General features: G+C 43.3%; 2 protein-coding genes across 2 annotated transcripts in view; one reads left to right on the top strand and one right to left on the bottom strand.

Moving 5' to 3' along the window:
* The window catches only part of hpbp1 (Hsp70-binding protein 1), a 74,188-nt gene that overhangs the window by 24,821 nt on the left and 32,498 nt on the right, over positions 1-16,869 (top strand).
* Positions 171-13,592, bottom strand: LOC123743387 (lysoplasmalogenase TMEM86B). Its single transcript, XM_045719797.2, has 4 exons — positions 13,282-13,592; positions 6,385-6,432; positions 5,969-6,212; positions 171-5,591 (listed from the first exon to the last, which is right to left on the bottom strand). The coding sequence occupies exons 1-4, from the start codon at positions 13,330-13,332 to the stop codon at positions 5,137-5,139; spliced, it is 798 nt and encodes a 265-aa protein (XP_045575753.1). The 5' UTR covers positions 13,333-13,592; the 3' UTR covers positions 171-5,136.

Genomic DNA, 16,869 nt, shown 5'->3' with positions numbered 1-16,869 from the left:
AATGTAGTGGATGACTTGCAGAGTTTTTACATCTGAAATAACATGAAATATGTAACAACTTTGTTTAGTTTTCATCCCCAATAAATACACATTGTATTTTTTCATAAGGGACTTCATTTCTGAGAAGAGTCTTCATATCAACAGACCGTTATATGGAGTGTTTGATCAAATCAAATGTATTTATATATCCCTTCTTACATCAGCTGATATCTCAAAGTGCTGTACAGAAACCCAGCCTAAAACCCCAAACAGCAAGCAATGCAGGTGTAGAAGCACGGTGGCTAGGATAAACTCCCTAGATAGGAAGAAACCTAGAGAGGAACCAGGCTATGAGGGGTGGCCAGTCCTCTTCTGGCTGTGCCGGGTGGAGATTATAACAGAACATGGCCAAGATGTTCAAATGTTCATAAATGACCAGCATGGTCAAATAATAATAATCACAGTAGTTGTCGAGGGTGCAACAAGTCAGCACTTCAAGAGTAAATGTCAGTTGGCTTTTCATAGCCGATCATTGAGAGTATCTCTACCGCTCCTGCTGCCTCTAGAGAGTTGAAAACAGCAGGTCTGACCCTAGCCCCCCGACACATAAACTACTGCAGCATAAATACTGGAGGCTGAGACAGGAGGGGTCAGGAGACACTGTGGCCCCATCCGATGATACCCCCGGACAGGGCCAAACAGGAAGGATATAACCCCACCCACTTTTCCAAAGTACAGCCCCCACACCAGTAGAGGGATATCTTCAACCACCAACTTACCATCCTGAGACAAGGCCGAGTATAGCCCACAAAGATCTCCGCCACGGCACAACCCAAGGGGGGGCGCCAACCCAGACAGGAAGACCACGTCAGTGACTCAACCCACTCAAGTGACGCACCCCTCCTAGGGACGGCATGGAAGAACACCAATAAGCCAGTGACTCAGCCCCTGTAATTGGGTTAGAGGCAGAGAATCCCAGTGGAGAGAGGGGAACCGGCCAGGCAGAGACAGCAAGGGCGGTTCGTTGCTCCAGAGCCTTTCCGTTCACCTTCACACTCCTGGGCCAGACTACACTCAATCATAGGACCCACTGAAGAGATGAGTCTTCAGTAAAGACTTAAAGGTTGAGACCGAGTCTGCATCTCTCACATGGGTAGGCAGACCATTCCATAAAAATGGAGCTCTATAGGAGAAAGCCCTGCCTCCAGCTGTTTGCTTAGAAATTGTAGGGACAATTAGGAGGCCTGCGTCTTGTGACCGCAGCGTACGTGTAGGTATGTACGGCAGGACTAAATCGGAAAGATAGGTAGGAGCAAGCCCATGTAATGCTTTGTAGGTTAGCAGTAAAACCTTGAAATCAGCCCTTGCCTTAACAGGAAGCCAGTGTAGGGAGGCTAGCACTGGAGTAATATGATCAAATGTTTTGGTTCTAGTCAGGATTCTAGCAGCCGTATTTAGCACTAACTGAAGTTTATTTTGTGCTTTATCCGGGTAGCCGGAAAGTAGAGCATTGCAGTAGTCCAACCTAGAAGTAACAAAAGCATGGATTAATTTTTCTGCATCATTTGTGGACAGAAAGTTTCTGATTTTTGCAATGTTACGTAGATGGAAAAAAGCTGCCCTTGAAACAGTCTTGATATGTTCTTCAAAAGAGAGATCAGGGTCCAGAGTAACGCCGAGGTCCTTCACAGTTTTATTTGAGACGTCTGTACAACCATCAAGATTAATTGTCAGATTTAACAGAAGATCTCTTTGTTTCTTGGGACCTAGAACAAGCATCTCTGTTTTGTCCGAGTTTAAAAGTAGAAAGTTTGCAGCCATCCACTTCCTTATGTCTGAAACACAGGCTTCTAGCGAGGGCAATTTTGGGGCTTCACCATGTTTCATTGAAATGTACAGCTCTGTGTCATCCTCATAGCAGTGAAATCTAACATTATGTTTTCGAATGACATCCCCAAAAGGTAAAATATATAGTGAAAACAATAGCGGTCCTAAAACGGAACCTTGAGGAACACCGAAATTTACAGTTGATTTGTCAGAGGACAAACCATTCACAGAGACAAACTGATATCTTTCCGACAGATAAGATCTTAATCAGGCCAGAACTTGTCCGTGTAGACCAATTTGGGTTTCCAATCTCTCCAAAAGAATGTGGTGATCGATGGTATCAAAAGCAGCACTAAGATCTAGGAGCACGAGGACAGATGCGGAGCCTCTTAAATGCGGAGCCTCTTAAAAGGTAATTTACCACCTTCACAAGTGCAGTCTCAGTGCTATGATGAGGTCTAAAACCAGACTAAAGCGTTTCGTATACATTGTTTGTCTTCAGGAAGGCAGTGAGTTGCTGCGCAAAAGCTTTTTCAATTTTTTTTGAGAGGAATGGAAGATTCGATATAGGCCGATAGTTTTTTATAATTTCTGGGTCAAGATTTGGCTTTTTCAAGAGAGGCTTTATTACTGCCACTTTTAGTGAGTTTGGTACACATCCGGTGGATAGAGAGCCATTTATTATGTTCAACATAGGAGGGCCAAGCACAGGAAGCAGCTCTTTCAGTAGTTTAGTTGGAATAGGGTCCAGTGTGCAGCTTGAAGCTTTTAGAGGCCATGATTATTTTCATCATTGTGTCAAGAGATATAGTACTAAAACACTTTAGTGTCTCCCTTGATCCTAGGTCCTGGCAGAGTTGTGTAGACTCAGGACAACAGAGCTTTGGAGGAATACGCAGATTTAAAGAGGAGTCCCTAATTTGCTTTCTAATGATCATGATCTTTTCCTCAAAGAAGTTCATGAATTTATTACTGCTGAAGTGAAAGCCATCCTCTCTTGGGGAATGCTGCTTTGTAGTTAGCTTTGCGACAGTGTCAATTGTTTTTCTTCGGATTGTTCTTATTTTCCTCAATTAAGTTGGGAAAATAGGATGATCGAGCAGCAGTGAGGGCTCTTCGATACTGCACGGTACTGTCTTTCCAAGCTAGTCGGAAGACTTCCAGTTTGGTGTGGCGCCATTTCCGTTCCAATTTTCTGGAAGCTTGCTTCAGAGCTCGTGTATTTTCTGTATACCAGGGAGCTAGTTTCTTATGACAAATGTTTTTAGGTTTTAGGGGTGCAACTGCATCTAGGGTATTGCGCAAAGTTAAATTGAGTTCCTCAGTTATGTGGTTAACTTATTTTTGTCCTCTGATGTCCTTGGGTTGGCAGAGGGAGTCTGGAAGGCCATTAAGGAATCTTTGGGTTGTCTGAGAATTTATAGCATGACTTTTGATGCTCCTTGGTTGGGGTCTGAGCAGATTATTTGTTGCGATTGCAAACGTAATCAAATGGTGGTCCAATAGTCCAGGATTATGAGGAAAAACATTAAGATCCACAACATTTTTTCCACGGGACAAAACTGGGTCCAGAGTATGACTGTGGCAGTGAGTAGGTCCAGAGACATGTTGGACAAAACCCACTGAGTCGATGATGGCTCCGAAAGCCTTTTGGAGTGGGTTTGTGGACTTTTCCATGTGAATATTAAAGTCACCAAAAATTTGAATATTATCTGCTGTGACTACAATGTCCGATAGGAATTCAGAGAACTCAGTGAGGAACGCTGTTTATGGCCCAGGAGGCCTGTAAACAGTAGCTATAAAAAGTGATTGAGTAGGCTGCATAGATTTCATGACTAGAAGCTCAAAAGACGAAAACGTCGTTTTTTGGGGTTTTTTTGTAAATTGAAATTTGCTATCGTAAATGTTAGCAACACATCTGCCTTTGCGGGATGCACGGGGGATATGGTCACTAGTGTAACCAGGAGGTGAGGCCTCATTTAACACAGTAAATTCATCAGGCTTAAGCCATGTTTCAGTCAGGCCAATCACATCAAGATTATGATCAGTGATTAGTTAATTTACTATAACTGCCTTTGAAGTGAGGGATCTAGCGTTAAGTAGCCATATTTTGAGATGTGAGGTATCTCTGTCTCTTTCAATAATGGCAGGAATGGAGGAGGTCTTTCTTCTAGTGAGATTGCTAAGGTGAACACCGCCATGTTTAGTTTTGCCCAACCTAGGTCGAGGCACCGACACAGTCTCAATGGGGATAGCTGAGCCAACTACACTGACTGTGCTAGTGGCAGACTCCACTAAGCTGGCAGGCTGGCTAACAGCCTGCTGCCTGGCCTTCACCCTATTTCATTGTGGAGCTAGGGGAGTTAGAGCCCGGTCTATGTTCGTAGATAAGATGAGAGCACCCCTCCAGCTAGGATGGGGTCCGTCACTCCTCAACAGGCCAGGCTTGGTCCTGTTTGTGGATGAGTCCCAGAAAGAGGGCCAATAATCTACATATTCTATCTTTTGGGAGGGGCAGAAAACAGTTTTCAACCAGCGATTGAGTTGTGAGACTCTGCTGTAGAGCTCATCACTCCCCCTAACTGGGAGAGGGCCAGAGACAATTACTCGATGCCGACACATCTTTCTAGCTGAATTACACGCTGAAGCTATGTTGCGCTTGGTGACCTCTGACTGTTTCATCCTAACATCGTTGGTGCCGACGTGGATAACAATATCTCTATACTCTCTACACTGTGATAAATCAGAAACTAACAAGGGAAGTGCATCACATCTCAAGTCATTTAAGACTGTAGGACTGTTTTCACAGACATAGAAATATCCTTCTTCTTGACTAAATTGAACTTTATTCTGGACTATTGAAAATATTGTCATGTCGATCTCATGTCAGTCCTTGCATCTGTAGCTGTCTGAATTTTGGCAGTGGTTATGTTTCCCAGGCCCATCCCTGAGCTTTCTCAACAAATGGACAGACTTTCCTGATACTCTGAGGTTTTGTTGAATAAAGAGGATTTTCTTTGGTGGAATCTCCCTTTAACTTCTTTCTGCCTCATTCTCAGTCTAGTCTCAACAGACAGTCTAGTCTCAACAGACAGCCTGAAGTTCCTATAGCTGCCGACTAGTCAGAGAGCAGTAGTCCCAAGTTTGCTTTCCATAGCAACGTCCCGATTCTCCACCCTTTTCCGGAATTGTGCACTTGAACACTCCCTGTCATTGTTTTAAAAGCATGCGATTAGTATAAGTAAGCATTGGCTGAAGGGAGTTTCCACCATTGTGAAATCCATGTGAGAAAGTGTGAAGTTATTTGCACACTTCGGGATGTCCCCTTCACTAAGATTTCTTCCATTTGGCAAACTCATCTTCGCCCTCCACGGCCTTGATGTCACCCACGGCAATCAGCAGCTGCGCCAGGTAGTACGTCGTCATGATGATTTGCCTGCCGTGCTCCAGGGGCTCCGTCGCTTTGAAGGTCTGCAGCGCCAGCGTGAGGTCAGAGGTCATGAAGATCAAACTGCCCAGCATGATCAGCGGGCGGCGGGTGAGAACCGCCAGCGTAGCCATCAGAACGATCAGAGCCACGTACACCCCAACGCCGGGAGTCAGAACGGCCGCGTCCGGTGTCTTCTGCAGGAAAGGGAAGAGGTAGGCGTAGACGCCTCCCCCCAGCAGCCACAGGATCAGGCAGAAGAAGTAGGACAGGGAAGAGGAGGGGCTGAGGGAGGAGTAACGAGTGGAGAGGAAGGTGAGGGAGTAGATCAGGTGGGCCAAGGCGAAGGAGGCCATTCCTGAGGAGAGGATTAGAGAGAGAACAACATGACTTTATTGGCCGTATTCCACCTGAAATAGAGATGTCTATTTGCTTTATCCACCCCCACAAGACACACACAGCTGCAGGTCAGCTGTAGTGCAACACCCCAAGAGCAGCAATTGTGGGTTAAGTGACTTGCTCAAGGGCACAACAGCAGGTGATGGCGCCATACATGGTTAATAGTCATTGAAGTATGTCAGAGTACTCCAGTGGAGTTACACAACAGCCACCCTGCAGTGACATCAAGTCAGACATGGGATTCAAACTGCTTGCCCTCTCTAACCTCTAGGCTATCTGCCATGTCTGCAGTGTCTGCAGGAGTTTATCAGTAGCAGTAGAAAAAGCTCTCGTTACCATGGAGAAACAGCTCGGGCCATATGAGGCAACAGTCTCCGCCTGCCGAGAAGATCAGGCCCCCCGCCACGCCGAGAAGACTCCTCCCCCCTTCGTAGCTCAGCACCAGGAGAGCCAATGAGATGACAGGAGCGGCCTTAATAGCCGCAGCGAGGACGGAGGGGGAGGAGTCAGGGATCCACAGATAGAAGTAGACAGCGATGGCCAGGAAGAACGGCGAGAGAGAGAGAAACAGAACACAGTACTGAGAGAGAGAGAGAGAGAGAGAGAGAGGAAGGGGAGACGAGAGGAGAGGAAGAAGGGAGGTAGTTAATATGAGAGATTTACATTATGGTTTTAAACACAAACCCAAAAAATGTGCGTGTGTGTGTGTCTATGTGTGCATGCGTGTGTGTGATTAGAGGTAACGATCATACCGTGTTCCTGCGCTGTCTTTGGTCATAGGCGGCTGTTTCAAGGATGTACTGAGAGAGAGGGAGAGAGAGAGAGAGGAGAGGAAGAAGGGATATAGTTCATATTAGAGATTTACATTATGGTTTTAAATGCAAACACAAAAATGTGTGTGCGGGTGATTCTGCAACTACGTGAACTTCTATGTCCTCAGGGTCAATTTTGGGGATTTTATTAAAACATATATGTTTTTATTCTTTATATGTTAAGTTCACACCACAATCACAACATATTTTTTTCAACACCTCTCTCTCTCAAGTATTTTAGCTACTTTTCAGATGCATTTTATACCTCAATTTCACTGTTTTGCCTTTGTCCCTGACCCAGACTTTTAAGCTTCTACTATGTTTTTCTATGAGAAAACATTAATAATTATACAGTATGTAATGTTATCTTCTAGAGAAAGAGTCAATTAAATAAAATCTATATCAATATTTATTGTGATTATGCACTTTATATTGTTATTTACACAAAATATACCTGTCCTTTGGTAGTGTTGTCATTGCCACCACTGAGGGCAAATTCCTCATGAATAAAGTTTTGTCAAGAGAATGTTAATTTAGTTACCATGGAAACTGATTGTGACACTGAAGCACATGGCTGCAGCAGACAGTTGTTCCAGAAGTGATGTCCAGAAGTTGAAGAAAAATCTAGGTAAATATTGCTTGTGTAGAGAATATTTTTATTGTCAGTCATTTCCAAACAGGCTATAATTTGTTTAATTTGTGGTAGAATTTGGATTATTTAAATATATTTGATGTATTTAGTGTAAACTATATGCTAGCTGTAATACTGGCCAAAGCATGCTAAGCAGTCTGTCATTTTTCTCCAAAAACAGTAGAAGCGTAATTTCCATCACAGTCATTTCCATCACAAACTTAACTGTGGTGGAAATGACAGAACGTGGTGGAAATGACAAAAATCAATTACCTTTTTTTACTTTAGGCTTATTTAATCATGTTTTAAATTACTTTAATCTATAAAATGCTCCAAGGTGTGCACAATTGGAAAACTTAAGTAGTATTTTTCTTTGTTTATAGAAAATGCCACATAAAACAGCACAGAGGTCACAGACATAGAAACAAAATAAAAAATGATCCTATACGATACCAGGAACATCTGTAAAAAGACAGGGAGAGATACTGGAAGAAAAAATAGATAGATTTCACTTCTATCTCTGAGCTTACAAAGCGAGAACAAAGAAGCAAGAGATGGCAATGGAAATGCAACCAACGGAATAGAAGACAGACTTTAAAGAGAACAGTTGCAATGGAGACCTACCTATCAGGCAACACACCACCTCAGTCACCAGATGACTTGCAGCCAGAACATGAGGCTAACATACCTGCCCCTAACTTACCTGCCCTGATACCCCTTCCTCATCTTCTGCAACAGGAATGAGAAGGTGAATACTTGCTGGGATGAAAAAGGTTGGAAGAGATCGCTCAAAAACATAGAGATCTTTGCATGACAAATGTCAAACTTGATAAAGCTTAAAAAGGAAAACTGAGAAATACAAAAAAAGGTATGATCAACTGATGAAGAAAATGGAGAGACATGATTCCCCAAAGACAAAACAGAAAAAAAACTTGAGAAGGATTTTATTGTTTCAAAATGCCATCATTGTAGAGTTCAAGCAACAGTATAAACAAAATGTGCAGTGCCAAGGACAAACAAGTGGCTTCAAAAATGATCAGAGGCAACCTCCTGAGAAAGTATGGCCTGTTCAAAGCCTGAGGAAGGCACAGTGATGCCAAAACGTTGGTAAATACCCATTCAATTGCTGGGAGATTATACATGGAGTGTGTGACTTTCTTTATTTTTATAGTTTATAGTTTATTCGCCGTTAGTCAGCACCTCCACAACAAAGTATTATTCTGGGTGTGCGCCAGCTCATGTTTTTTATCTGGTCAAAGCCACAAACAGAGAAATGAAAACAAGCCAACAAGTCTTCAATACTCCAGAAAAAAGCAGTGTAACATACACTGCTCAAAAAAATAAAGGGAACACTAAAATAACACATCATAGATCTGAATGAATGAAATAATCTTATTAAATACTTTTTTCTTTACATAGTTGAATGTGCTGACAACAAAATCACACAAAAATAATCAATGGAAATCCAATTTATCAACCCATGGAGGTCTGGATTTGGAGTCACACTCAAAATTAAAGTGGAAAACCACACTACAGGCTGATCCAACTTTGATTTAATGTCCTTAAAACAAGTCAAAATGAGGCTCAGTAGTGTGTGTGGCCTCCACGTGCCTGTATGACCTCCCTACAACGCCTGGGCATGCTCCTGATGAGGTGGCGGATGGTCTCCTGAGGGATCTCCTCCCAGACCTGGACTAAAGCATCCGCCAACTCCTGGACAGTCTGTGGTGCAACGTGGCGTTGGTGGATGGAGCGAGACATGATGTCCCAGATGTGCTCAATTGGATTCAGGTCTGGGGAACGGGCGGTCCATAGCATCGATGCCTTCCTCTTGCAGGAACTGCTGACACACTCCAGCCACATGAGGTCTAGCATTGTCTTGCATTAGGAGGAACCCAGGGCCAACCGCACCAGCATATGGTCTCACAAGGGGTCTGAGGATCTCATCTCGGTACCTAATGGCAGTCAGGCTACCTCTGGCAAGCATATGGCAGTCAGGCTACCTCTGGCGAGCATATGGAGCATATGGATGGTCTCTCATATCATTGCTATGCAGATGACACACAATTAATCTTCTCCTTTCCCCCTTCTGACAACCAGGTGGCGAATCGCATCTCTGCATGTCTGGCAGATGATGACGGATCACCACCTCAAGCTGAACCTCGGCAAGACGGAGCTGCTCTTCCTCCCGGGGAAGGACTGCCCGTTCCATGATCTCGCCATCACGGTTGACAACTCCCTTGTGTCCTCCTCCCAGAGTGCTAAGAGCCTCGGCGTGACCCTGGACAACACCCTGTCGTTCTCCACTAACATCAAGGCGGTGACCCGATCCTGTAGGTTCATGCTCTACAACATTCGCAGAGTACGACCCTGCCTCACACAGGAAGCGGCGCAGGTCCTAATCCAGGCACTTGTCATCTCCCGTCTGGATTACTGCAACTCGTTGTTGGCTGGGCTCCCTGCCTGTGCCATTAAACCCCTCCAACTCATCCAGAACGCCGCAGCCCGTCTGGTGTTCAACCTTCCCAAGTTCTCTCACGTCACCCCGCTCCTCCGCTCTCTCCACTGGCTTCCAGTCGAAGCTCGCATCCGCTACAAGACCATGGTGCTTGCCTACGGAGCTGTGAGGGGAACGGCACCTCCGTACCTTCAGGCTCTGATCAGGCCCTACACTCAAACAAGGGCACTGCGTTCATCCACCTCTGGCCTGCTCGCCTCCCTACCTCTGAGGAAGCACAGTTCCCGCTCAGCCCAGTCAAAACTGTTCGCTGCTCTGGCACCCCAATGGTGGAACAAGCTCCCTCACGACGTCAGGACAGCGGAGTCAATCACCACCTTCCGGAGACACCTGAAACCCCACCTCTTTAAGGAATAGGATAAAGTAATCCTTCTAACCCCCCCCCCTTAAAAGATTTAGATGCACTATTGTAAAGTGGTTGTTCCACTGGATATTATAAGGTGAATGCACCAATTTGTAAGTCGCTCTGGATAAGAGCGTCTGCTAAATGACTTAAATGTAAAATGTAAATGTGCGGCCCCCCAAAGAAATGCCACCCCACACCATGACTGACCCACCGCCAAACCGGTCATGCTGGAGGATGTTGCAGGCAGCAGAATGTTCTCCACGGCGTCTCCAGACTCTGTCACGTCTGTCACATGTGCTCAGTGTGAACCTGCTTTCATCTGTGAAGAGCACAGGGCGCCTGTGGCGAATTTGCCAATCTTGGTGTTCTCTGGCAAAGGCCAAACGTCCTGCACGTTGTTGGGCTGTAAGCACAACCCCCACCTGTGGATGTTGGGCCCTCATACCACCCTTATGGAGTCTGTTTCTGACCGTTTGAGCAGACACATGCACATTTGTGGCCTGCTGGAGGTCATTTTGCAGGGCTCTGGCAGTGCTCCTCCTGCTCCTCCTTGCACAAAGGCGGAGGTAGCGGTCCTGCTGCTGGGTTGTTGCCCTCCTATGGCCTCCTCCACGTCTCCTGATGTACTGGCCTGTCTCCTGGTAGCGCCTCCATGCTCTGGACACTACGCTGACAGACACAGCAAACCTTCTTGCCACAGCTCGCATTGATGTGCCATCCTGGATGAGCTGCACTACCTGAGCCACTTGTGTGGGTTGTAGACTCCGTCTCATGCTACCACTAGAGTGAAAGCACCGCCAGCATTCAAAAGTGACCAAAACATCAGCCAGGAAGCATAGGAACTGAGAAGTGGTCTGTGGTCACCACCTGCAGAACCACTCCTTTATTGGGGGTGTCTTGCTAATTGCCTATAATTTCCACCTGTTGTCTATCCCATTTGCACAACAGCATGTGAAATTTATTGTCAACCAGTGTTGCTTCCTAAGTGGACAGTTTGATTTCACAGAAGTGTGATTGACTTGGAGTTACATTGTGTTGTTTAAGTGTTCCCTTTATTTTTTTGAGCAGTGTAATTAGCACAGCCTCAGAAGAGAAAATCACTATATTCAATGAACGCGATGTCAACAGTAGAGCAACAACATGGAAAAGGACACACTAACAAGGAGAGAGGGAAAAAAAGCATAAGCACTTCTTGAATGGCACAATTCAGAACCCTTATCAGTATTTGAAGAGGGAATATTCAGATTAAAATGTCCTACTATGAATTCTGCAAAATACCTCTTTTTGGGTTGTCAAGCCAACAGTCCAGCATAGGGACAAAACCCGCGGCAACCTCCAGTTCATGGCAGACAAACTACAGTATCACGAAGTGATCAGCTGCAGCAACAATGAGAACGTTTTTGAGTCTTTGTGCTGTGAGAACCTGAAGAAAGAGTGTATGTACACAGAGTGCTCCCTTTGTCAAGCAAAAGAGCTTAAACATCTGACTTTGATGCTGGTGAGCAGACATGGTGGTTTGAGTGGGAAAACAAAGCTGAAGAGAGAGAGAAAGAAAAACAAAGAGGGAAACATGAAGAAGTTCACTGTACATCTGACAGTAAAAGAAAAGGTTTGTGGCACACTGCAGATTCTACTGGAGGACTTCTCCAAAGGATTGAAAGAGAAGTTGGGGAAACACATGTACAACATTCGACCACAATACTCCAAACTGATGGAATTAAAAGAGAATCTGCGGAAAGAGGAGATCATCGTGCATATTGACTTTGTAGAGAACTCAGGGGCGCAACTTTCACTGGGGACATTCTGAAATTGCATTTTTGTCCCCTCCAGTTTTATCATTTGAATGTGGTACAAAATGAGGCAACGGTGTGCTTAGGACGATGCAGACACCTCCGAGCGGTCGGGTAGGCTGTTTGGAGTGTTTATCTGTGTAACGGTTGTCGTCGGATTGAGACCAAAACGCAGCGGGTATATGTGTACTCATCTTCTTTTATTAAGGAAAGAAGGAAAAAACCAAAATAAACACGTACACCAAAAGAAACACAACGGCAAATAAACAGTCCTGTAAGGCCATAAGCTATACATGGAACAATCTCCCACAAACACTAAACCCAAACACATACCTATATATAGGACTCTCAATCAGAGGCAACTAGAAAACACCTGCCTCCAATTGAGAGTCCAACCCCAATAAACTAGACATAGAAATACAAAAGACTAGAGACCACATAGAAATACAAACCTAGAACATAACCCCAAAAACCCGGAAATAATAAATCAAACACCCTACTACATAAATCACCACCCTGAACCACATAAACAAAATACCCTCTGCCACATCCTGACCAAACTACAATAACAAATAACCCTTATACTGGTCAGGACGTGACAATCTGACTGGATCAAACAAATTATAATAAGTATTTCCCCCCCACTTCTAAAACCAAAGTTGTGCCACTTAGAGAACTACCTGTGTAAATACACCAGTGAAATCCAGGCAGTTCACTTTAGTGATTCTCACAAGCAGGTGACCCTCCACCCTCTGCACTGGCCTACTTCCTTGAGCTCTGCCCATCGGCTACTTTTAGAATCTTATTTTATTTTAAATGAATTAAATGTTTAGCAATGGTTGTTGTTCAAAAGGTTTGCAATAAAATATTGTTTTCATACGTTTTTTTAACATAGATGTCATTTCCACCACACCTTGTAATTTCCACCACAGCCATATGTTTTAGGTAAATTAGTATATTATGTATAATTTACATTGATTGATTTGTTTTAGATAGGGAAATCATATGGTTGTTATCATAATCTGACAAAAAGGTTGGGTGGAAATATCTTCTTTTTTTATGATAAATAAATGCTTTCAGCTGTCACAAAGGCAAGTTTATACATTCAGGTATTGTGTTGAATTATTCATTTTAGGAAAACCTTAAAAAGCACTTCAAATAATATTCAATGAAAGCTAATGTACAAATGTATAAGAAATATGTTATAAATTAATTGCATGATATTTAATTTTCAACAAAAATGGATGTTTAATGATGTGATGGAAATAACATTAGTCTATGGCTGTCTGAAAAATATTACTAAAATATATCAATTCCTGAATAGTACGATCGCAGCCATTATCAGATATTATTTCTAGACAAATCAAAGACAATTATAATACTGGTAAAATGGTGTTTCAATACATTTTAATTTCTGAATGCTTGCCGGGCCAAAGTGCCCGAAGTTGCAGAATCACCCATGCATGTGTGTGTGCGTGTGTGTGTGTGTGTGAGAGAGAGAGTCTCTATGTGTGCATGCGTGTGTGTGTGTGATTAGAGGTAACGATCGTACCGTGTTCCTGCGCTGTCTTCGGTCATAGGCGGCTGTTTCAAGGATGTCCATCTCTCTCAGAACCAAGGCCTGTATGTATCTGGGCTGTACCTGTTTCCTTTCTTCAGTCCTGCCTCCTTCCAGAGTATTTCATGTGTTTCTCTTTTCCTCTGTACTTCTCTCTCTCTTTCTCACCCTTCTCTGGTTCAGTCTGTCTGAGTGTGTCCCTGTCTCTTGGTGCCGGTCGACATTGAACTTTGGACCAGTCACAGTGACACGTTATCTGTCAGATTGCTCAGTTATAATCAATGTCTCCTCCTCTCAGTTTTCATGTTCAACTCTGCTCATCCAACTGGACCAGATTAGTGACATCATCAACTTGAGGGTGAAGTTGAACTGGGCCAGAGCCATGTATTAACCCCTTGCAGAGCCTGTTATATATGGAGGTGGAGTATCTTTGTTGAGCGGATGTCTCCAATTGACACCCTTCTCATGTTTTTAATGTTTTCCTTTGAAAAACCTGCCGATCAGGTTCAACAACAGCCTTTCAACATCCAACTGTCAGTTGGCAGGCGCAGGAGAAGGCGTAGGAGCAGGAACAAGTGCAGCTCTACTGCAATAGGAGAAGACAACACCTATGACATATTTATTTCAAACATCTGCCAACATAAAAGTCAAGTCTCCGCCAGCCATTAACGTTGTTTTCAGAGGGCATAACCGCTTCACAATCATGGTTTCACAATAAACATCATGCAAATAAGTATTTCTCTTTGTTTATGTGTTCATTATAGGCACACTAATGCAAAACGTTTTGCAACAGAAAATGAACAGCGGTTCACCTTGACACTGTGAGGGGTTTGACCTCAGAGCTCAAACCAGAGAAGCACAGCCTTCTTCTATGATGCTGCAGCCTGATAGCCTGAGGAAACCAAAGGAGAAAATATACACAATATAAATATTCCAGAAAATATGTCAGTTTTGAAACCTGGCCCAAGTGAAATGTAAGTTAAACTCCATGAGGGTTAACCTTACCTCAGTGTCTCCAATTTACATTGTAGATTCCAGGAGTGCCACTTTTGTTTTAGAAGTGGGGGGGACATAACTTGGCGGGGAGTCTGGGGGTCCTCCCCCAGAATTGTTTTGCGCTTCTAAAGCTAATTTCCAGCATTTTTACACAATCCAATATGCCTAAATAGGTATCTCCCCTGACGTGGGCTTGTTTTCAATACAGACTCCTTTAGTCGTACAGTATTCCATATAAGGCATCCAGACCTTTTGAAAGTTGCCCAGTATACCCTTAATCTTGCAATAAATCAAATCTAGTGATACATAACTTGACATTGTGGGAGGATAACCAACTTTCCAATTAATAGCAATGCATTTCTTAGCTGCTACAAATCCTAGGTTACATAGTTTCTTCAGATAACAGTCTCTAGTATCAACATTTCCAAGCAAACAAAAATAGGGAGAAGGGAGAATCTGTAGACATGCTGAGATAAAAGAACATACTCTTTGCCAGAATTCAGCCAGCCTTCACAAGACCATAACATATGCAAATATGTCCCCTTTTGTGATTTACACCTCCAGCAGAGGAATTACACTGTCATATAGTATGTTCTTAAACTGCACTAACTTATGTCTGAGATGATATGAATATGACTGGGCATTCGCACATATCTGTATCCATTCATCATCATCAATAGCTTCTACCAGGTCTTCCTCACATGTTTGTTTTACATGTCTTGTGTCATTGGGGAAAGTCTCTATCAACCCTTGATACAGTTTGGAAATCAACTTTGGAGGTCTGTCAGACTGTCTTAAAATATAATCTGGCTTGTCCAGTGTTTGCTGCACAGAGAACAAAGTATTGTATCTGCAAAAATTCACCTCACCTCCATCACAGACTGGTCTTCCCTGGCTGCCTGACACTGCTGAGACCCCTGTCACTGTCTGATCCTCCTAAAATGAGGCATGACAAAGAATTATCTTGGTGTACATTTATACATTATATTATCCAAGAATAGAATCAATGGATCAATAATTTAAATGACCTTTATTTCCAGATCCCAGAATGTAGCTTTAAGCTTAAGCTGCTGTCCTGTTGGTCTACCCATCAATTCAAAATGGAACTTTGTATCATTCACTGTTATTGTTAATATACTGCAAAATTCACCTGAGCTCCGTAGACCCTATTTTTGTTGTCGCACAAATGATTTAGAAACGGTCCTCTTTCTGCTTTGTATGCATTAGACTACAGTAATTTCCGGACTATAAGCCGCAACTTTTTTCCCACGCTTTGAACCTCGCGGCTTAAACAATGACGCGGCTAATATATGGATTTTTCCCACTTTCACATTTTTTTTCTCAAGAAAAACACATTCTGTGACGTGCTCAGTTTTTTGGCGGCATGAAGCTTTCATTCGACCAATGAAATTGCCGAACGGGTTAAGGTCAAACAACTTTTTTGTTTACTGTTTAGATTCAATCGAGCGCTCTCAAACTTCCCATCATTCTGATTACGGTAGTCATTTTGTCACCCTCATCATGGCAAAGACACGGAGAAATGCATATGATGCAGCTTTCAAGTTGAAGTCGATTGATCTGGCTGTTGGAAAAGGAAATAGAGTTGCTGCACGGGAGCTTGGTCTTAATGAGTCGATGATAAGACGTTGGAAACAGCAGCGTGAGGAATTGACTCAGTGCAAAAAGACAACTAAAGCTTACTGCTAATTTTTTATTTTTGTTACAAGCCGTGTTTTGTTAAAGCCTATTTATTTTTGTTACAAGCCGTGTTTCGTTAAAGCCTATTTATTTTTGTTACAAGCCGTGTTTCGTTAAAGCCTGTGTAAAGTTCATTTGTTTCAATGTATGGCACTTTTAGTTATCATGTGTCTTATATAACCATACCAAACGTAACACATACTAATTTCAGTGTCCCGGATTTACATGGATTATGTTACATCTAGTCTATGAGACCAGGCTGCTGCAGCTGGCACCACATCTATTTTCTGTGATTTTTGTTCCATCTCTGCAGTGTCATCGCAGCCCTAGCAGTTAGCTGTACTTTAAAGCTTTTTAACTTCACATATATCTGTGAACAGCGGCAGCGTAGCCTAGTGGTTAGATCGTTGGACTAGTAACCGAAAGGTTGCAAAATCCAATCCCACGAGTTGACAAGGTACAAATTTGTCATTCTGCCCCTGAACAAGGCAGTTAACCCACTGTTCCTAGGCAGTCATTGAAAATAATAATTTATTCTTAACTGACTTGCCTAGTTAAATGAAGGTAAAAAAACACATGGATTAACAGTAGGGTAGCCTATTTCCCTAGTTAAGCCATTTGGAAAAGTTGCCTACATGTCTTTTGTGTCCTGCAATCATTTTCCACACAACTAGCCCGCATACTGTATAAGGAGGTGGAGTTTTCGTTTTGTGCACATCCACCTGGTGTCACCAATTGACTCCTATTTTTTGTTTTCATTTTCTCCTCCCCTTTCCTGCGAAAACCCCTGCGTTCAGGTTCAACAAGAGTCTTTCAGTTGTTTTTCAACCGTTCAAGATGAGCCCAACTGCTATCAGACAACACCCATAACGTATTTATTCAAAACAT

Source organism: Salmo salar, chromosome 06 (genome assembly GCF_965601325.2).
Source record: "Salmo salar chromosome 06, fSalSal1, whole genome shotgun sequence".
NCBI classification, from domain to species: domain Eukaryota; kingdom Metazoa; phylum Chordata; class Actinopteri; order Salmoniformes; family Salmonidae; genus Salmo; species Salmo salar.
Note: the sequence above shows the minus strand (reverse complement) of the source record. Positions and strands in the feature narration are given on the sequence as shown.

What these genes read in the sequence shown, in the direction of transcription:
- LOC123743387 (XM_045719797.2), bottom strand. Translation starts at nt 13,332, where the DNA reads ATGGACATCCTTGAAACAGCCGCCTATGACCGAAGACAGCGCAGGAAC. An exon ending in GAAGACAGCGCAGGAACACG is followed by an intron (nt 6,433 to 13,281) that starts GTACGATCGTTA and finishes CCTCTCTCTCAG; the next exon opens with TACATCCTTGAAACAGCCGC. An exon ending in AAAGACAGCGCAGGAACACG is followed by an intron (nt 6,213 to 6,384) that starts GTATGATCGTTA and finishes TCTCTCTCTCAG; the next exon opens with TACTGTGTTCTGTTTCTCTC.